We start from the raw sequence: 22,792 nt of genomic DNA on the forward strand, positions 1-22,792 counted from the left end.
ATGCATTATGTGCTTTTATGGTTAGGATGGCTTAAGGATTATGTAAGTTGTACTTTTCTGGAGATGATGATGAGAAGGAGAGATGTCTGTTTTCTAAATCAGAGTGTTCCTTTAAAAAGCTATTTAAGGAAATCTCATTAACGCCTCTGCAAAATAACACATTCACATCTCGCCTGAGTTTGGTTCAAGTCAATTCAAGCAAAGTGTCCTCCTAATTTTCATACAATTTCCCTGTTGACATGTTTTGGCTTTTAACAAGAATAATCTCCATCTATTCTCCTCAGGTCTGTCTCAGGCAGGTAACAACCAATGGTACGCTTTTATGTAGGACAAGAGGGGTCAAATTAGAAGCACATGGTGGAAACAACAGTTTGCGTCAAACTTTACAAGACTTTCCTTGCCAGCTCATTAAGGTTTCGGTGTGTGTGAGAAAGAAAACTGCTTTCCTGACATTAATGAGTGTCACAATAATTACCTTACTTTGCTCTTCACACATTGTCTTGGAGCACAGCCATGTACTTTGTCACAACCCTTAGGGGGTTATGCAAATGTTTTACACACAAACACAGACTTCATATCCCTGACAATTAATCCAGGTGATAATTTGTCTCATTTCTGAAGAGGTTTGCTCATACCGTCTAAAGTGTTCAGTCTGATGATTTCATAGCTTGCACGGTAACTGTATCTCTAGACCTGATTTATACACAAACACTGAGTGTTATTATTGCTTCCAGCTATATTTTATCCTGCTCTTATCTGCCAGGGTGTTTATTATTGTTGCCTCAATTTTTCCCCCTTACAGTAACCACTTCTCTCCACTCCTCTCGACAGAAATGGGATCAGTTCGCAAAATATTTATCAAACAGCAGTTCTGAACCACAGAACTTGAGTTTTTCTACGATAGCCAGAGGCTGAGGTGTATTTCTATATGATATGAAGTGATTTTGCCAGGAGACCTAGGCTACTATAGATGTATTTTCTCTCTGGTCTGTATCTTTGACCTTGAATAGATTTGCACAAGTTGGCAAAGGTAGAGAGCTTCAAAATGAATGATTGTGCCTGAAGGTAATACTACTGCAAAATGAAATAACTGACACTTTCCTTCTGCTAACCTGAGATTCATCTTCTAGATCCATTGGGAGGGTGTTTGTGATGATGTCTGTGTTGAAGTTTAGAGTGTAGATCTGCCCTGTCATGTGCAATATCTCTTATTTTTCTTGCTCTGTACAGTTCATTAAAGCATCACGCACCACCAAGACCTTTAAAATGTGCAGCCAAACAGAAAGAGCAGCCTAATTGTCTTTCCTGCTGAAAAGACCTGCTTAGGCCAGCATGAATTTCAAGGCTGGTTAGTGAGCATCTGGTAGGTGGGCTACTGTAGCCTGCTGTTGTCGACCAGCATGGTCTTTTTGGTAAAGCTGGTTGACCTTTCTTTCTTTCATTCTTTCTATCTCACTACTAAGGTCTTTATAATATTTCTATTCACAACCTGAATATATATTCAGACTAAAATAGTTTATTAAAAAGGTTTTAATATAGATTGATTCATTAAAAAAAAGTGAAAAATCCTAACTTTGAAAAAAAAGGAAAAAGTTGAAATTTTCTTCTTAATACCTATTCATGGCGAGAACCAGTTAATCCATACATAAGTCTGTTATACACACTACTAGGCTTTTTTAGTTGGTATCTTTATTGTACATATTGTAATACTTTATTGTAAGCATTGTAATCCTAGTCATTTATTTCATGCACCTGAAGCAATACATGCATAATATAAAACAAGTTGCTGGAAAATTGGAAAAATATTGTACTTTTTCTATCTGATATGTTCACATCTCACATTTTGATCATGATAGCGATTCACGAGAGAAAGCCAATCAAAGCTTATGTTTAAGATAAGCATTGATTGGCATTTTTATTTGTGTCCTATTATGGGCATAATTATGGGTGTAAATTGAATCCCCAGCTCCCCCCCAAGCACAGATTTAGGACCCATTATGAAAACATTTCTAGCCTGAGGGGACTGCAACCATTTGGACTTAAAGGGAACACATTTGTCTTATCTTTTTTAATTATTCTTTAGAGGCACACAATCATACTTCTTGAGATATCACACCCTAAACATGACTTCTCAGATAAGACACAGATTAGGGGCTGGAAAATATGTTTTACAGTCCTTTTCTAGGTCCCCAGCAACAAATAATCAAATTATTTTTCCCATGCCGTGTTTTCAAATCACCTCTTTCTTCATCCCTGCACCAAAATCCTTGTTTCTTTTAAACTGTAATTTCAGCCTCCATCACCCGATCCCTGAGCCAGTGGGAGTCTAAATGAGGCTGTGATAACCCTTTGCACAGATATGTTTGGTCAGGTGAAAATGCTGGACTGATTGATCAATACTTCTCTAAGAGCCAATTGAAACAGTCTCTAACATGCTGCGAAACCACGGTTAGAATCAATCGACCCTCACTTCTCCTGCTCCCGAGTCAAAGCCATTCTCAATATCTCTTCAATCACTAAATACACAAGGATTTCACCTGATGTCCACAAGTACAGTCATGTCTGTCTGTCTGTCTGTCTGTCTGTCTGTCAGTCAGTCAGTCAGTCAGTCAGTCAGTCAGTCAGTCAGTCAGTCAGGGTTATTTGAAATCTACATGTATGTGTGTTGGAGCAGGGTTGGAACAAAACTCTGCAGGACTCAATTCCCTCCAGGAATTGAGTTTGACACCCCTGGCTTCATTTCATAACAATAAGCCAGTTTTGACTTGAATACATAAATATATACTTCTGAACTCTTCTTTCTTCTTGCTCTCTGTTGTTCTCTCCTGAGAAAGTTTAGATCCTGCCTGTTCTCTGTGAAAATTCAGCAGTAAAGGAATGCTGGAAATGCTATTGTTGTTTCATTGACGATCTTGCAGTTGTCTCTTTTCTCTGCTGATTGGCTGTGACGGGCATGTAATGGCTTGAAAGAGCAGTTAACAACAAATCTTCATCAGTCTGTTTTTAGATGGACACTAGAAATTCACAGAAAAACATAAACTGTACAGCTTCACTTGATTGCTCATAAAATCAGTTTTGGTCTGCATTGTTACATTTGAACTTTACAAGCTGCATTTTAAACTTGCAATACAGACCACTTTCCCTAAACAAACAAAAAACTCAAAATCAATGTAAACAGCCGAGGGATTGCAGCGTTTATGCACACATACACATCTGTTCTAGTTTTAACTTTGCTTATGTTTGTTTGTCCTCAGGGCTGCCCAGAAATTGAATCTGTCTTCCAAGAAGAAGAAGCAGCGCCCTGCGCCCCCTGTGGCATGTGATCCGCCTCTTTTTCCCACCAACTTCAGCGGCATCCTGCAGGTGTCTCCGCCCCCTGCTCCGCCCTGCCTCTTACGGGCAGCCAACAAAGTTAAAGACACTCCCGGCATGGGCAAGGTACGATCTTTAATAATGTAGACAAAGTGTCTGTGTTTAGTTCTAGCTGCTTTATTAGTCTTTACTCTCATTGAGTCTGTTTTTCACCAACATACTGTTTGAACATATATAAATGTTGACAGATATACCAACTATAGTTTGCAACAGACTTTCACTTCACTGTCTGGCTTAAATGCTGTTACCAGGAGTGGGATTCGAACCCACAAGAACATTTGTTTATTGATCTTAAGTCCAGAGCCTTAACCACTCAGCCATCCTGGTCTGGTTTTGTGGCTGATACTGTTGTTTCTCATTCAAACTGACAAAAAAAAAAAAAAAAGCCTGTCTGTTCACATATTGGGGTTTTGTCCATCAGTTCCTTGTACAAATTAACCATCTGCTCTAGGGAAGAAGTATTGGAGATTTTCCATTACTGTTTATAGTTTTTGCAGAATAGAAGCCTTTGCTTTGTTACCAGGAGTGGGGTTCAAACCCACGAGGACATTTGTCCATTGGATCTTAAGTACAACGCCTTAACCACTCGGCCATCCTGGTGATTTTTATTGCGGTGTAGGTTAGAAATAGATTCTCTAATATGCATTTAAGAGTCTGCTTCCTTTCATCACTATAAGATTATGCAGGTTTACTGGACTAATTTAAGCTAGAACTGAAATTATGTACCAGAAGTGGGATTTGAAACCAGAAAGACATTTGTCCATTGGCGTTCCATTGTAAGTGCAGTTGCCTTAACCACTCAGCCTTCCTGGTAAGTGTTTTGCTACGATATTCGCAGATGCTACCTGAAGGAACACAAAGCCTCAGTTGTCTACACTGCTGTGTAAGGTCTGATGAGATGGGCAGGACTTGGGTGTTCAGGCTGGATCGACTGAACATGTGATGGCATCTGGTTTCTTTTGTATCTTGCTCAGAGCTCAAAGGTGAGCTCATTAACTGGACAGCAGAACCAAATGAGCAACAAAAGGGAGGCAAAACAGACACATTTTATTATGATTAAATAAGAAAATAAACACCTTTACACCTGGCATTAATATCTGTTTACAAATAGAGGTCTTTCTCTCAAAAGGTGTTTTTATTTTTGAATTTTATATGGATTCCATGCATTTTGTTCCACAAAAGAAAAAATGTCATGCATGTTTGAAATGACTTTAGGGTGAGTGAATGATGACAGTATTTTGCTTTTTGGACAATCTGTTACTTTAATATCAAGAGTAAACTGGTCCGAAATGCTATTGAAATTGTGAACTGAACATAATAAAAGTGGCTTCAGTTTTAGTTTTGTGATGCAGGCATCATAAAACACAGCTAGCTGAGAAATGTAGGCATGAGATTTGTGCTTTGGCAGCATGAGAGAACATATGGGGCGGATGCGAGAGAATGTTGCCTGCAGAATACATGTAGATATAACAGGTGAAAGTGTTCTGCTGCAGGAGAGATGCAGGTGAGGAGTGGTTTAAGATGCATGAATGCAGAGGAACATAGACCTTTGATGTGGTGTTCATGGGCAGTCATGGCCTAATGGATAGAGTCAGACTTGGTCGCGGGTTCGAGTTTCTAGTCTGTTGTCGGTGGGGGGAGTGAATTACCAGGACTCTCTCCACCCTCAAGACCCTTGAGCAAGGCATCAAACCCCCAACTGCTCCCTGGGCACCCTGGCATTGGCTGCCCATTTGGAAGATACTTTCCTAAAGAAAGGAAATACATGGTGTTTATTACAGGAACAGTCCTCCTGAAGTTAAATGTCTTGGTTGAGAAAAGAATGGTGAAAAGAAATCATGAACCAGAACCTTCCAGAGGCCCCATTTATTAAAATGTGCATATAATGATACTAAATGTGAATCTACAACATTTTTTAAATAAAATCAAACGCTATGTGTCTACTTATGTAATGCCCACAAATATGCTCTTATGGTTCCGCTGGTTGAAGTTGAACTGTTGGTATAAGTTTAAGATAACAGATAACTCAAATCATGTTTTTCATTGTGCATTGCAATTAATCCCAATCAAACTGCAGTTGGGTTATTTTGATTAGGTTAAAAGATAAATGATCTGTTTTTGCAAATAAGCTCTTCATTTTCTAATATTTTTATGTGTTTGTTGTTCAATCTTTAATATTGGTATATGATTTATGTTAAATTTTTTTTTGAGTTTATGCATTTGTAGGTTATTATTTGACTTAAAGGTATAGTTCACCCAAGAAATGAAAATTCTGTAATTTCTTACTCACCTTCATGTCATTCCAAACCTGTAAGACCCATGTTCATTATTGGAACACAAATTAAGATATTATTGTATTCTGTTTAAAACTCACATTGATCTACCAGGAGTGGGGTTCGAACCCACGAGGACATTCGTCCATTGGATCTTAAGTCCAACGCCTTAACCACTCGGCCATCCTGGTTACTTTTCTAGTGTTTTCCCCAGCCTGCTTACAGAGTGACTTGTTATATCAGTATCACTACGGATCAGAAAACCATTCTGTTGAATCTCTAGTAAACCAGCATCATTATACACTGCAAAAGCAATTTCAGTACCCTCAACCAAACATAATGGAAAGTCTTCAGCCCCCGTCACTCTGTCTGTCTCTCTGTCCTGTCCTTAAGGCTGCATTCCTTTATCAATGTACATGCTCAGTCAGCAAACCATTCGCATCACTGATTTCTCTGTCAATTTGTTGTTTTTCTGTTTAAAACCACCCTAGTAAGCTCTGGTACAGACAGAATCCGTCAAACGCATGCATTGGTGCGAGCGCTGACAGCGGAGGAGCCCCGCATGGTGAAAGTTGATCCTGATCTTCAGTGCATCGCAGGGAAACCAGCATATCTGGCATTCCTTTCAGACAACAGAGGATGAGGGATATTCATCTGTGTTTGGACTTGATTCGGGTCATGATATCTAGTTCTGGCACCTAAGAGAACCATCTCATATGGCTGTGGGTTTGTCTAAAACATCTTCTGTCAAACAAAACTGTGACTTTTGAGAGCTGATTTTGAAAGACTCATTATTAACCACATGGTGAGTTGTTATTGAGAACTTTCGGTGAGTTCATAAAGAGTCATCTTGCATTGGAACAGCTTGAGTTCTTCTGTAAACAACACCCACATTTAGGCTGCATGTTGTGCGTTGCGCTGGCAAACTAAAATGAATCGTTCTTCAGTCAACCGGAACATAACCAGGATGATGGGCAATGCAAATTCTGGCATTTGCAGCAGAAAAATGTCACCTTTCTCAAGGGACAAGGCTGTAACAGCGGCCTTTGGATATAAGAACATTGTGTGATAAGATATTGATGGGTGTAGATGCTCTATATGGCTGCTTTTGTGGCGCTCACAGAAAGGGATCACTTTGAGATAGAGATGAAAGACAGATATATCATTCGTATTGGTACTGAATAGAACAAATTAAATAAAAACAGTATCTGAAATAAAATTGTGCTTTGCACTCTGGCAAATTTACATGTGACATTCTGCTTCCATGATGATGTGAATGTTATTAGGAATTTGTTCTAAATGTTTGTGTGAATGATGTTGCCCTTTCATCTTCTGCCTTGCTGTTTCGCACCAGTTCACACAGCGATCGTGATTTGCACCATCAGGGTTTTATGACAGTGTGACTAGATTAAATACCAAGGGCTTCTCCATTATCTCGATAATGATAAAGCAATTGCTGGATGACTTTCAGACACGTCTGGATGCTAAATTTGTACATATATCCATTAAGTTTAACAGATCAAAGCAAATCTATATTTTCCTATGTCCTGTTTCTTCATCTCTGAGACACTTTCCATTTCATCCTTACTCTTCTCTAATACATTTCTGGTGGTTTATAGTAATCCTACGAGTTTGACAGATTCATCAATCTTCTGGACAGTTCAGGCACTGACCTCAAAAAAATAAATTATATTCAGTGGCTAATCAATTTTTAACAGCGCTTTCTAAAACTGAGGTGTTAAAGAAAACATCTTACAGGCATCCTGGAGTTAGCAGAATTCAATAGTCTGAAATATTCATCCCAATAATTCATCCCAATATTCCTGTGATAATTTAACTGTGTAAAACAGAATATCAGTTTACACGGCAAGGAAATGTGACACCAGCGAATGATTCATAACTTTATATTGCATGTAAATGTCTTTTTAATTAACTTTGCAGACCCTGCCTGGAAGATAACAGATTAAAGGTTGATATAAAGTCCGGTTTTGCTCTTATCTATCTATTATAATGGACATCATCTGCAGGCCTATTGATTCTACAGAGTAATCCAAAAGGGGATCTTTCAGCCCACAATAAAATATGAAGCTTGCTTTCTCTGCATGGCTACAAGCACATATAAGTAGCTGGATAAGATCTGTGCATCCCCGGTCCATACTTTAAATGCCATGTTATAAATCAAATCAATCGTTGAAATGAAAATGACATTTTTTCTAAACTGTTCTGTAAATATCAGGGAATAAACCATATCTCCTCTGGTATTTTGTTAACTTATACAGTGACATCCATGTTTAAAGCGTCACTCAAGTTTCCAAATACATTTTGGGGCTATTGTATCTTATTTAGGCATGAATAAAATTAGGTTTTATAATGTAATAATGACAAATGTGGGCACCACTGAGTGAGTATGTGGGTTTAGCTCTCGCTTCAGTGTTCTTAAAGATCTGTAATAACCCAGAAGAGAGCATCTCCTTTAATTAGTCGTGCTGCTTTATCCAAACTGTTCTCACCCACAAGAGCCGTGAGAGCTCATAGAGAGACCACCTCCTCCTCCTCCATCCTGGCACATATGCTGCCTAATGAGCCCCCCCTACCGTGATCTTACCCTTGCTTCCGAAAATCAGAGGCTCAGTGCAGGCAATGGGTTGCAAATCACCAAACAGAAGGAATTCTATTTGTGTTAATGGGTTTTGAGATGCCGGACGTGACTAAACAAACCTGGGAGGATTGGTTATAAGAACAGAAAAAGACATGGCTCTTTGTAGTGCAGGGACTGTGGGTGTAGAAAGGGGTTTCATTAAATTCTGTCTGCCAGCACGTTATTAGATCTGAGCCGGTTTTAGGCTATTGGTGTTGAGACTTATCACTATTGCTCAGAGAGGAGCTTTACTTCGAAAGTAGACCGTATAGGCTTGTATAAGTTGTACTGTATCTACTGTAGCTTCATTCAGCTGCCACGTGGATTAGGATGATGTACAGGCGGCAATGCATGAAATGACAGTATCATTACAGAGTCAAAGTTCATGCATTCCTCTTTTCCCAGACTACAAAAGAGCTGTCCTGATTTGTGCGCACATATTCAGCAGGTTAGTCCAGAAGTGTTGTGTGTGATGTGTCCTCAACAATGCACCTCATGCATAATTCAGGTGGAATATGCAAAAACTGTAGGCAGGGTTCACTTTGCTATTAAATAACACCAGGATGAAATATTTAACACACCATAATGACATTCCTGGAAGTCTGTTCCCATGCAGGGAAGGCAAAAATTTACAGTTTTTACTTGCTCCTTGTAGTTTCCTACTTCTCAGATTTTTTCCTTTAAGAAATTATGCTAGAAATGTCATGTGAAGATATGTCAGCTGTGCTCAGATTTGCCAAGATACCAAAGTTTGCAATAAAAAGTCAGAGATTTCAATATGATCTCATGCATTTCTCATCAAAATCAGAACAAGTTATTAATTTAATAATTTTTTTTAATTTATTATGTCAGCATTTAGCTTTTGCATTTTTATTTTTATTTCTGCAAAGGAAATTTTGGAGTAACACCTGAAAAGTTCAAACTCAAATTAAATGATTTATTTTGAAATATTATTTTAAATAATATATATGAATTCATTTGTGTGTAATGCACAATAATTATACACATTATTTGGTGTATTATTAATAATAATAATGTTCTATGCCAATTTAAACTATTACACACATCATCTTTGAGGTTTCAGAAATTTATAAAATGAAAAAAAAATTATAAAAATATTTTAATTTCATTAAGGAAATGAAAGCATAATGGTATTAACTAGCTATTGTTCTGATTTATAACTGAAAATAAAATGGAAATAGTTTTTCAGAAATTATCTAAGTTTTTTTTTTTAAAGTTAACCTAAATGTTTTAATTTCACTAAGGAAATAAAAGCATAATGGGTATGAATTAATTCTAGCTATTGTTCTGAATAAAAAAAAAATAAATGGACATAGTTTGTCATTTAATATATTGATATTAGTGAAATCCACTTGAACTATTATAGGATTATCTCCTCGAGAGTCAATAACAGGGAAATTTCCTCTATAAGATCTCATCTGTTATTGATCCATAAATGAGAAAAAAAATAAGTCTTGAGAGATGCTGTTTTATTATCTTTGTGCACTAAAACAATCAAGATAAACCAATAATCACAGTGCCTAAGAACAAATAGATGCCTGGATGACTCTGATACTCTAGAGAAGCAATTTTCCTGCTTTATCAAAATGTCTATCAATGTAATAATGATGGCATTATAGTTGCTAATCCATATGGCGTCGAGATTGGATTTCTATGGTAATTATGTCTGCAGCTTTGATTTTGGCTTTGCATTGTGAAGACAGGCGAAACTGCTGTACTGTTCTAGGGTCAGAAAAAAATGTTGTTTAAATATGTGCTTAACTTGCAATTTAATCTTTAATGCTTTGATTTCAGTAATTACATTTCACAGCGTGACAGATGTTATAACTGCCCCTTGAGCTGTTCTGTGACCACATTTCCGTATCTCCATAACAAGCAAGGACTCAGAGAGAAAGCGTATTAGTCACAGTTTATAGAGAACCAAGGAGCATTTACTTCTGGGAGGCATTTATAAATGGGATGATGCATTCAATAGGTCAGCATTTCATCTGGGGCTATTTATTTAGCATAGCGAATATGGGCCAGTTATTTGAAGGTATTTCATAATGCACTTTTTAGCAAGGATGCATTAAATTGATTAAAAGAAGAAGATCAGGCCCTTTCTTTCGGAACATGCTGCACAACTCCTTGTTCAAGCTCTTGTTCTGTCCAGGCTAGACTATTGCAACGCTCTCTTGGCAGGTCTTCCAGCCAGTTCTATCAAGGCTTTACAATTAATCCAGAACGCGGCAGCAAGATTAATTTTTAATGAGCCGAAAAGAATACACGTCACACCTCTATTTATCAATTTGCACTGGCTACCAATAGCTGCTCGCATAAAATTCAAGGCATTGATGTTTGCATACAAAACCACTACTGGCTCTGCACCCCTTTACCTAAATTCATTACTTCAGACTTATGTGCCCTCTAGAAGCTTGCGTTCTGCAAGTGAACATCGCTTGATTGTGCCATCCCAAAGAAGCACAAAGTCACTTTTACGGACTTTTAAATTAAATGTTCCCTCCTGGTGGAATGACCTGCACAACTCAATCCGAGCAGCTGAGTCCTTAGCCATCTTTAAGAATCAGCTTAAAACACATCTCTTCCATCTTTATTTGACCCTCTAACTTTTTCACTCACTATTCTATTTAAAAAAAAAAAAAAAATTAACTACCTTTTTAATCTTTTTGTATTCTATCTATTTTCTTTTAATTTATTATACAATTATAAAAAAGACCTCTAACACTAGCTTGCTCTATTCTTTTTCTATTCTATCTGTTATCTTTTTATTTATTATATTATTTAAAACCCCTTGCTACGTATACTGTGTTTAGGCTTACTGAGACTTGTTATAGCACTTATATATCATTGCTCTTTTGTTGTTTTTGATTGCTTCCATTGTCCTCATTTGTAAGTCGCTTTGGATAAAAGCGTCTGCTAAATGACTAAATGTAAATGTAAATGTAAATGTAAATGTAAAAGTAACAGTAATTACATAATGTTACAAAAGACTTCTATTTCAAATGAATGGTGTTCAAAAATAAATAAAATAAAATAAAATAAAATAAAATAAAATAAAATAAAATAAAATAAAAGTGTACCCCGGAGTAATAATGCTAAAAAAATCAGTTTTGCCTCACAGGGATAAATTATATTTTAAAATAGATAATAATAGAAAACAGTTATATTAAATTGTGATAATAGTTCACAACATTACTGTTTGCACCAATAAATGCAGCCTTCGTGTCCTGAATATCTGTGTTGTGAGTCAAGTATTTACAGTATAACCACTGTGTCTAGACTGCAAAGGAATGGTGAAAGATCATTTTTGCAGGAAACCCAAGATTTATCCCCTGTCTTTCTGCAGGTCTCCAACAATCACTTGTGTGTTCTAGTCCACTAATCTGTAAATACATTCAGTCAATGATGGTTTTACTGAGCACACACACGCTTATAAACAGGGCACTAGGTTTGATGTCTATCATATATGTGTATGTGAAATGGAAGGGTACATATGTTTTATTAGACGATTTATTACATCACTTAAGCGTAGTTGCAGAATGAGTTTCAAGTAACAAGTAAATGTTCAGCTATAGATTAGATTTATCTAACATTTGGTGGATGTGCAGTCCAGACATATGGACTATACACAAGACTTTTTGTAGACCGTGCATGCTCATTGGATTCAAAATCAGTCTCTTTTATTTAAAGAAACTTTTTAAGTAAATACGAGTTCTCAAAACTAAACTTCAGCTGAAGTTACTTGCTGTACCTTTTCCTTAATCTTGCACCTGCGTCTTGCGGCATTATTGAGGTTTAATGCTTGCCTGCTGTCTCCACATATTTGACTGTGAAATATTAAAGCGTTATGAATAACTCTCTAAGTATCACTGCACACAATTTTGTCAAAAGCATGAGTAATGGTATAAACATGTTAAAGTTTTGGGGGTTTATAGTCTTAAAAACTTGTTCAAAACCACTTGGCAAGGTGATCTTAAAAGTGTTCAGAAAAGAGATGCAAACTTTCCACAATCTATCTACCCTTGACAAAGCTATAAACCTACTTAAAAGCTTGTTCTCCCTCAAGCAGCATGTTGTTTTGTTCACAGAATCATTGGTTGTGGTTTTATTCGCAGAGAGGTTGCTGCTGAGCGACGTGACACTTTGATATGCTGCATTACTGAGCAGATGTTGTGTTTCTGTGCAGGTTAAAGTGATGGTACGCGTATGTCCTTCATCGCCCGCCAGTGCGGCAGAGTCCAGCTCCTTCCTGAAGGTTGATTCTCGTAAGAAACAAGTGACCATCATGGATCCAGCGGTTAATTCTCAGCAGAATCAAACTCAGAAACGCGCCAGCTCCAACCAGGTTCCTCCAAAGATGTTCGCATTTGATGCGGCTTTCTCCCATGATGCCTCTCAGGTGAGGGATTTTTGCTAGTTTTAAAGGGATAGATAATCTTAAAATGAAAATTCCATCCTAATTTACTCACCCTTGAGTTTTTTCAAACCTGTATGAGTTTCTTCTGTCAAAGATATTTTAGTGTGCAAACAGTTGACAGTAGACATTGACTTCCATAGTATGGAAAAAAGAAAAGAAATACTGTGAAAGTCAATGGCTACCATCAAATGTTTGATTACCAACATTCTTCAAAATATCTTCATTTGTGTTCAACAGAAGAAAGAAACTTATACAGTTTTGGAATAACTGGAGGGTGAGTAAATGGTGGCAACATTTAAATTTTTTGGATGAACTATCCCTTTTAAGATTGTGATAAACATTAAACATGCTGTGTTGTAATTTCTGCCACTAGTGTCACCAGATGTTTTTTTATTGCACAAAGCAACAGTATGCTCTTAATAAATGGACAGTCCCTCTGGAGCAGCCTGAGGTGCCTTACAATGCTGATTAAGGTTAAAAGCAAAATGGCATTTGCTTATATGTCACCCCTCCTGAGACTTGAATATGCAAGATTACCAACCCAGATCCTTAACCACAAAGCATTACTGGGTAGTTAATAAAACATGGATAAGGAGTCATTGCTGCTATGCAGAGAATGTCTTTCACACACCAAAAAAAAATCTAATTTTAAGAAGTTTTAAATAAATGAATAAAATGTGTTTTAAATAAAATAACATTTATTCATTTAGCACAATTTTTTTAAAAGTAATTTACATTTATATTTTGAGCAAAACATTGCTATTAAGTGAAAATATCTGCTAGTGTAGTAAGACACTTTCATAAAATATACTCTCAAAACAAGTCTTAATGTGTTATGCAGTGCTGCTTCTCAAGTTTTGCTCGTTTAAATAATTTTCGATTTTTTTTTTTTAATTAGCCAGAAATATTTAATTTAATTTACTTTAAGTCATGCCAGTTTTTCCTTTCAGTTTTTGCATTGGGTGTATTTGATCGGCTGTTCTATGTTTCCTGGCAGGCAGAGGTTTGTGCGGGAACTGTGGCTGAGGTCATCCAGTCTGTGGTCAATGGAGCAGACGGCTGTGTGTTTTGCTTCGGACACTCCAAACTAGGTAAGAGACAAACAGCTGTGACCTAAATAAATAAATGAAAAATTTATATATAGGGTTCAGGGAGACTATAGTGTCTTTCTAATATACCAGCATTCAGCATCTCTCTAATATATCAGCCCATCACAAAGAAAAGTGCTTAGGTTACTAATACCTTGTAAGTGCTTTTCAGGCAGACATTTTTCTTGCTTTTTTAAAGAATGTCAGAATGTCACACTGTGATGTTTTTATCTCAATCTCTCAGATGTGTTTTATGTTCAATAAATAACCATTCCCTCCCCGATGGTCCCATACTCAACCGTTCACATCCTGTGAATTAGATGGAATTAGTTTTATAACACACATGGCAGACTACAAGATGATCTCACCCTGTTTTGCCATCATTGTCCATTGTTCTGGAAGATTAGTGTAAAATGTAACCAGCCGTTTGCTCGGAAAACAATGGAAAAATGCCACTGTGGTTGCTGGTCAGTGATCTGATGACAGCGTGTAATGCCTCAGATGTCTCGTTTCCATTAACCTTTACTTGAAAACCAAAGACTGGCTCATACATCATTGGAAAAGCATTCTACGGTGATTTCATTGGTCAGCCGTGCAAAGCTAATTAACTAGCCATAATAACCCAAAGACTGGCCTGTTAGTGCTTTAGAAGTAATTACCTTGGACATTTGGCTTGAAAAAGTGGTTGTGTAAAATAAGAAACAAAAGAATCATGGAACCACTGGTGCTTAAGTGCATGAGTACCTATGATGCAATCTTTTAAGATTTATCTAGCTTGAACACATAGATTTGTTTTTGTTTTTGACCTTCAAATCAACTAGAGAGCGCAATATTAATCATGCATAATACTGCCTGACCTCTAGATCCTGTATGTCATGCTGGTTGTGAGGATGCAGAGGCCGTATGGTGAATATTAAAATACTCTAGCGGTATTCTGGAATGAAGCTTTATCTCCTGTCCTAAAAATGCTTGATCAGCCTGGAGGCTTATTTATGCTTTATTGCAATAAGTCAGAATCCATACAATTGAAGGACAAATTGAAGCCTATATAATGGATTTGTGTGTGTGTAAAATTTTTAAGAGAGATGCTGTAGTAATTGAATCTTATAAGCTCTGCCTTCCCATCACGCCACTCTCCATCCAGTCTGATTGAATTACTGACTCTCAGTTAATCTGCGATGGAGCATCCGTCTTATTTTCGCCTGGAAGTAAAAGCCCAGCGAATTCAATTGATGTGAAAGACCATTTTCAACAGAGCATGTTTGATATGTTACTCAGGGCATAAAATAAATAATGAAATGAAAAAAGAAAATACACCAAAAGAAATATATATATATACTGTATACCATTCCATTAGTGTAGTCCTTAATTTACATTTACCTCATTATGTTTTTACTTTCAGTGGTGAAATCAGTGTTGTAATTGTGAACTAAAACTAAAACCCACTGTAACTAAATCAAACATTTTTGTTTTGTTTTCATTAATTAAAATATAGCTGAACTGAAATAAAATGTAAATATTAGATGGAAACTTAAACTTAAAAAAAAAACGGCAATCAACTGGAATAAAATACACTGAAGTACTACAAAAATTATTCTAATTCTAAATAGAAAATTGTTTATAAAAAAGTAACAAAAACAACAAAAGAACATAAAAATTACTAAAATGTAAACTCAAATTAAAGTGAAAAACTGAAAATATAATAAATAATAAAAATAAAAAATATAAAAATATTATTAAATACTATAATAGTATATAAATAATACTAAAATAGCACTTTGTGGGAAAATATGGAATGAAACAGAATATAAAGGTATACTGATAAAAACTTGTTTTGATCCAGTTTTTTTCCATTAGCAGCTCCCTTGTGAAATCAGTGAAGAACCTGCCACAACAGTAAACACCTTCTTAAACATGAAAGTGGAAATTTTTGGAATAACCATCTTTTTAAAATACAAAGTATGAAAAATCTGCTCCAGGTGTGTCATATTAAATCATGAATAAATGTATTATCTGGCTTGTTTTTTTTTATGAATGTTTGAATGAACCATGCAAATCAGCATATTTGTCCTATTTCAGCAGATATCTCCTCTGATTCCTGATTCTGTTTAATCTTTCTCGCTCTCTTTCCCACCCAAACTAGAGGAATCCATTTTTTGAAGTTCAATCTGGTCTGAATGTGTGCTGTGACATATGGCTTTGTTTAGTGGGCCCTTTCATGTCAACAGCAGGGGTATTTATGCAAGTGACTGTGTTTGAGGGCAATGTCCAGAAATGAATTCAGGGACGCTGCCAATCAACAGGCTGTTGTTCCGGTTCTGGTCCTGCGGGTGAACCTGCGTTTAATGCCCAGTGATGTCCACACGGTGCATGTGCTTAATCAACCACACTAAGACATATGGCAAATGTCGGTGGACTGTCAAACCAAAGGCTTTTCTGGAAATAAAAACCCATTTAAGGCAGACAAAACATTCTCGTGATTAGGCACGGTGCATTTTCCGCCCGTATTTCTAAGTGTGATTATGCTAATCTTGTCAGTTTTCCAGCTTTAATGGATTTTTAATTGTATTGGAATGTGTTTGTCTAGCGTGTTTGTGACATCTGTCACTGTGGCTTATGCCAGAGTGCTGGTCTGCAAGCTAAATATCATATTAGAAAGTGTGAAACAGACCACACGTACTGGTGTAATGCTCCCGAAGCCAAACAGGCACTACATGTGGCTTTTAGCACCTGACCTATTTTACCTCTATCGTTCTGCTCTTTGAAAGGCCTGCCAATCATTCATCACACAAGAGATGTGATTGTATGCAAAGCGATCCATCGTAAACTCGATGCTTGGTCTCTTCGCAGGCAAATCCTACACTATGATTGGCAATGACGACTCCATGCAGAGTTTAGGGATCATCCCGTGTGCCATCTCCTGGCTCTTCAAACTGATCAACGAGTGCAAGGAAAAGACAGGCGCACGTTTCTCCGTACGAGTGTCGGCTGTGGAGGTCTGGGGAAAAGACGAGAACCTGAAAGATCTGTTGTCGGAGGTGGCGACAGGCAGTTTGCAGGACGGTCAGTCTCCAGGTGTCTACCTTTGCGAGGACCCCATCTGCGGGATGCAGGTAAAATAGTCATTCTTATCATTAATGTTGTTATAATGTCTTGAATTATACATTAAATTGTTAATGTAAGGGGTTATAATCATTGATTGATGTTAAAATATTGTAAAAAATCTCTTATGTCAGTATAACCATTTCATTTAAATTTCATTATGATGTCAATAACATAAGTAACAATAAAGGTGAAGTGTGTAATTTTTACTATGTTATCTGATTTTAACATGCTACTATAAATAAGACTTTTTAAATTCCATAATTTTTTTTAAAAACAGTTGTGTTATGAAAAACTTAACTTTGTCTCAACCAGTGCTGTGGGTTTGAGGCCAGTGTTATTTTAGTATTGTTTAGATACTATTATAGTATTTATTATTATTTTAAAATAGCTTTTATCTTTATATTTTCAGTTTTTGTTTTAATTTAAAGTTTTGAGTTTAGGTTTTAGTAATTTTGTTGTGTGCTTTTGTCATTTTATTATTATTATTTTTTAGTTCTACATAGCTTTAATTAATTTTTATTTCATAGTTTTAATTTTTGTAATTTTAGTACTTAAACTTATTTCAGTAATTAACAAGGCAACATTAAGGGCGCTCAGTGCAATGCGGCGTAAGGTGCGACACAAGTGTTTTTGCTAGTTTCAGCCTGACGCAATTCTTATTTTCCCGTCCTGCACCGCGTTGTTTAAATAGCAAATGCATTTGCGCCCATTTGTGCGCCCATGCTGGTCTAAAAAGAGGTGTGTTCAAGTACATTGTTGACTTGTTGCTATTTTGAGGAACTGAAAATAGACTGCGCCATAGACCAACTCAAACCTGGTTAACAATATTGGCACACTTATTGCCTGTAAGGAACTGTCCTTATTCTGGGAATACCCCCAGTGTTAAAAAAAAAAAAAAAAAAAAAAAAAAAAGGTTGGCAATCAACTTCCAATAAAAATGCCATTGTTGGGTAAAATGGTAATACATGATGAGAGGATTAGTTGAGCAGAGACAACCCCTGTCTCTGTAATCCTCAGACATGTGCACTAATCTCATCTTGGACTGATACCTCACAGCAATGGTTTGTAATGCCCTCACTTCTCCTGTTCCCGTGACAGTCAGCCTTATCACACAGAGCCGGCTTCAGACGTGATGCCTGAGGCTCTGCTGACATGATTATTGTCCAATAACAAATAGAAGAATTTCTTTTTAGTTATTAAGATGTAGCTGAACTGACAGCGTTTTAATGCTTTCTTTTTATATATATATATATATATATATATATATATATATATATATATATATATATATATATTGCTGTGTGTGGAGTACAAAGTGAGTATTGTTTCTCAAACCAGACGTTCTTTAAGCGAAAACTGTGCAATAAAATTCACATTTGCATCCTTTATGTTTTTACACAGTTACAGAATCAGAGTGAGTTGCGTGCTCCTACAGCTGAGAAAGCTGCTTTCTTCTTGGATGCTGCAATTGCTGCACGTTACAGCAGTAAGCCAGACTATGACGAAGAGGAGCACCGTAACTCTCACATGCTTTTCACCCTACACATCTACCAGTATCGAATGGAAAAGACTGGCAAGGGTGGAAGTGAGTATCATTATGAGTTAGATAGAGTTTCAGAGGAGACTCAACATGAACTGGAGCAGGGGTCTCAACTGGTTTTTGGTCTGTGACCTATTTTGGCAATTGCTAGTTTAGCTGGTGAAGATTTGTATGATGGACACCAGCATCCACAGCACAAAATCAGTTGGTGATCAGCTGTACTTGTGTTATCAGCAGTATTTGCTCTCTTCCACGGTTGATTTTGAATTTCCTCATTATACTTCCAAATGTTGCCTGTGAGGTTTATAAATAGTCTGTTGCTGATAATCTTAGAGAGGGGTGTGATAACAGAAAAAAAAAAACTGCCATTGTTAATGTGAGATGTACAATCTGATCTAAAAGCTGTCATGCCAAATCTAGCTATTTCTGGAGAACAGCGCTAATTTCTCTTATCACAAAAAATGTTCTGTTTGGCACAAGTGAGTCCTGCCTTTTTCTGAAAGTGAATAGAAAGTAAAACCAGATGTGTTAGCATGGGCTTTTAGGGTATTTGAGAAACTCAAATTACCTCCAAACTATGTATAATGAAGCTAGTGTAAGCAGAGTCATGAAATTCACTCAGGATGTTTCCATGGCTAAGGTTAACTTGTATAATAGAAACACATAGAGATATAATGTCACCATTTGAAATATAGGTTCATTAACCTCAGCGTTTTCACTAATAAGTTCCATTTATCTTTATTAGTCTACCATTAGGTTACAATAACACTTCATAATGGAATTAGATGCTCATCATGAAGTTTTTGACAGTGTTTATACCTTACATCGTTTTGTTACTTTCTATTGCTTTTCCAGTTTCTTTGCAAGCTTGATATTTTATAGCTTTTTAAATATTTTAACCAACTTAGTCAGTGGTACTACCTGTACTTCACTAACAGTTACAAAACATATTGTACCTTGCAGTGTCAAAATAGCATATTTTATTATGTGTAAATATATGTATATATGTATAAATATATAAACAATATTAGCCTTCTGGAATTTTTAGCTTTATAAGGGCATTTTGTTCATAACGTACACTACCATGCATTTATTTGACCAAAAATACAGTAAATATATTATAAAAAAGTATTTTTTTTGTTTGTTTTTTTGAATATGTTTTAAAGCCTAATTTATTTCTGTGATGACAAAGCTGAATCTTTAGCATCATTACTCTAGTATTCAGTATCACATGATCCTTAAAAAATCATTATAAATATTCTGATTTGCTGTTTAAGAAACTTTTCTTATTATCAATGATGAAAGCAGTTGTGCTGCTTAATATTTTTTGTGGAAATGCTTCTACATTTTTTTTTTTCAGGATTCAAAAGAACAGTTTTTATTTGAAATGGAAATCTTTTGTAACATTATAAATGTCTTTTGAAATTGACTGTGTCCTCGCTGAGCAAAAGTATTAATTTCTTTAAAAAAATAAAAAAATTACTATTGGTGGTGTAACACATGAATTACTTGAGTCACTTCAAATCGTCACTGTGGTGCCTGCCCTGAAGTTTAAAGTACCCATAAAGTAGAATGTTATGGAATATATCATATGTTAGTTAAGTGAATGATGAATGAAAAAAGGTTAGAATAACCTATTAGAGTTTAATTATTATATCTGACTTTGTGGTTTTTTTGCTTAGTGTCGGGAGGCAGGAGTCGACTGCACCTCATTGATTTAGGCAGCTGTGTTAAGGTTTTGAGTAAGACCCGTGACAGCACTACAGGACTCTGCCTCTCTCTGTCTGCCCTGGGGAACGTCATATTGGCTTTAGTCAACGGTAGCAAGCACATCCCTTACAAGTAAGACTTTTACCTTTCACTTTGCTCATATCATATAATTTCAGTCAAAAATTCAATGGGTTGGACGTCTCAGTCTCATGCTGATATGTTGTAACCTCAATGACAAGATTACGTTTATACTGTTATGGGTGAAGTCATTTCGCCACTTGCTAAACTCATTAAAGATGCAACATGTTTAGCCTTCTTATATGTGCTGCATGCTGTTAAATCTTCTCAAGCACACCTCATATGAATAATATATACAAACTGACATTTTCCAGCCTTTGATGTGAGCAATTATTGGTGGATTCTAATGCTACGTTGAATCTGCAGAGAGAATGTAACCTTTATCGCTCCTCAGGGGTAATGGCTAAGTGAATTAGCTTGTGCCAAGCAGCCATATAGACAGATGCAGTTTCACATTCACTGAGACTATCTTAACACAGATCATCTCTCTGCAACTGCTGTTTTATTTCTTTAAGCAGCATGTTAATTTCAGTTAAACAGACAACTTTGAGAAGGCACCGTGCATCTTCCAGCACCTTTTTTTCTAAAAATTTGCAGCGCTTCCATTTAGCTCCCTCAAGGCACGTTTGCATTTTTATGCCATGGCTCCCTAATTTAATTATGGCAAATTTACATTGCCGATCATCATGAGGTTTAAAGCTGGAAATGCAACAGCTCTTGAGAGCTGAGATATAATTAGGGTTTAGGGCCTTTTAGGAGGAATGTAACATTTGCACAAGATAAATTGAATTAATATGCATGTATCATAAATGAACATAAATCTACACAAGTCACTAATTTTAGATAGTGATTTAATTAACGCTAATAATATTTGAGTTGCTTTTTATCTCTCTAATTATATGACTTAACCCCTCTGATTTAATGTCAAATGTACAATATTGTTCAGAATTATTATAAATTCATTATTAGTTATTGATTTCACACTAGAATGCATTGTCCAGTTTGTGGCATAATATTAGTAGCAGTAACCACAAACTGTAACTGTAAAAAGTGTTTTACATATTTTGCCAAGGGGTGAATGTTATTAAATGGGATATTTCAGATAACTTTATTTTTGTTACATCATGGTTAGTAAATTATGCTTGTATAATTTGTGCTTAGTTTTCATGTGATCACTATTAATAACCACTTAAGATTGACTACACACTTCACTAACTATTTTTAAGCACATCATCCAACTTTAAGCTAATTAGCAAAGTGTATCACTGTAATTATATTATTGCACACTCTGTTGTATTCTGTAATAATGTTTTTGCTTCAAATGATTGTATAGGTCATTCATTTCTAAGAACTTAGAATGTGCATGTGCATATCGTAATGCTAGCTGAATCATCCTTGAAAACCAGCTTTATATGTCACCTCTAATGGTTGCCATGGGGAAGGCAGACAGAACAGGAAATGCCAATCCAAGTCTCTCTTTCTCTGTAAAAAGAAACTGTCTGGCAGCCAAGGTTTTAGAATCAAGGTCAGCAAATAAAATGCCCAAAAGGGTCTATCCATTCTTATTACTAAAGTGGGTTGCATTACACGATTAGATTGATTGCTAGAAGTGGTGCAGGTATTCATTGAATAGGAGTTATTTCCAAAAGCTTTGATTTTTGAATGCATCTAGTGTTTTCCAAATTCATTTTATTCTGAAATGGTTAACTTATTTTACAAATCATGTATCTTCACTTTTAATCATTTGGTTACACAACTATCATTTTGCCAGCTAATAGTCTCGCGTAGCCAGACCTTCAGACTAATGGCAGAAGGTCTGGGAAACTTGGGTGCTTTGAATGGCCAAGGACCTCCCAAGAGACCATCTGACTGATGGGTTAAGCAGCCAATCATGTTTTGTTTTATGTTGCGTCATGTTTAGGGATGTGGAAATCTCCCGACAACAAGAGACTGTGTGTGTAAAACTATTGGACTTATTTTAAAGAGTCTATTTCCGCGAACTTTACATATTTCACATACTTTTGAAAATCCAGCATTTAGTTGATCCTGATAAGCGCTTATCATCACAGTTGTAAACACGACATTCTTCTTCTTCCATGAGGGGGCTTGGCGCCACTGCATCTTTGTTTCCAGGAAGAATGTTAAAGAGTGTCACACATGTCTCCCATAAATCCTGTATAATTCAATGAATCAGATGAAGACTTTGAAACTCCTGAAGTTTTTACAATTTTGTGTGCCATATGCATCAGACGTTCAGGCAATGATCCATGGGCACGATGTCTGAGGCTGAGAATAGCCAGCTAATGCTCTTCCATTTTTTTGTTTGCAGAGACAGTAAGCTAACCATGCTGCTACGTGAGTCCCTGGGGAACATGAATTGTCGCACCACCATGATAGCCCACATCTCCTCGTCCCCCAACAACTTCTCAGAGACACTCTCTACCCTTCAAATCGCCTCTCGTGTTCTTAGGCTGAAGAAGAAGAAGGCTAAAGTAAGCGTGGTATGACCCTGCCCTTCATTTTATTGAAGTTTGTTTTAGTATAGAATGA

At 36.4% G+C, this 22,792-nt stretch overlaps 1 protein-coding gene and 2 non-coding genes across 3 annotated transcripts in view; 1 reads left to right on the plus strand and 2 right to left on the minus strand.

The window, feature by feature from the left end:
• Positions 1–22,792, plus strand: part of LOC109108051 (kinesin-like protein KIF26B) — a 92,205-nt gene that overhangs the window by 61,932 nt on the left and 7,481 nt on the right. The window contains exons 5-11 of the mRNA XM_042743279.1: positions 3,255–3,438; positions 12,491–12,703; positions 13,719–13,812; positions 16,660–16,922; positions 18,316–18,499; positions 20,137–20,296; positions 22,572–22,743. Of these exons, the coding sequence (XP_042599213.1) occupies positions 3,255–3,438; positions 12,491–12,703; positions 13,719–13,812; positions 16,660–16,922; positions 18,316–18,499; positions 20,137–20,296; positions 22,572–22,743 (1,270 nt within the window). The remainder of the gene's footprint in view (positions 1–3,254; positions 3,439–12,490; positions 12,704–13,718; positions 13,813–16,659; positions 16,923–18,315; positions 18,500–20,136; positions 20,297–22,571; positions 22,744–22,792) is intronic.
• On the minus strand, positions 3,890–3,972 carry trnal-uaa. Its single transcript has one exon. It is a non-coding gene; the product is annotated as a tRNA-Leu (tRNA).
• Positions 5,754–5,836, minus strand: trnal-uaa. The gene has a single exon. It is a non-coding gene; the product is annotated as a tRNA-Leu (tRNA).

The sequence above is a fragment of the Cyprinus carpio genome, chromosome B17 (assembly GCF_018340385.1).
Source record: "Cyprinus carpio isolate SPL01 chromosome B17, ASM1834038v1, whole genome shotgun sequence".
Classification (NCBI taxonomy): Eukaryota; Metazoa; Chordata; class Actinopteri; order Cypriniformes; family Cyprinidae; genus Cyprinus; species Cyprinus carpio.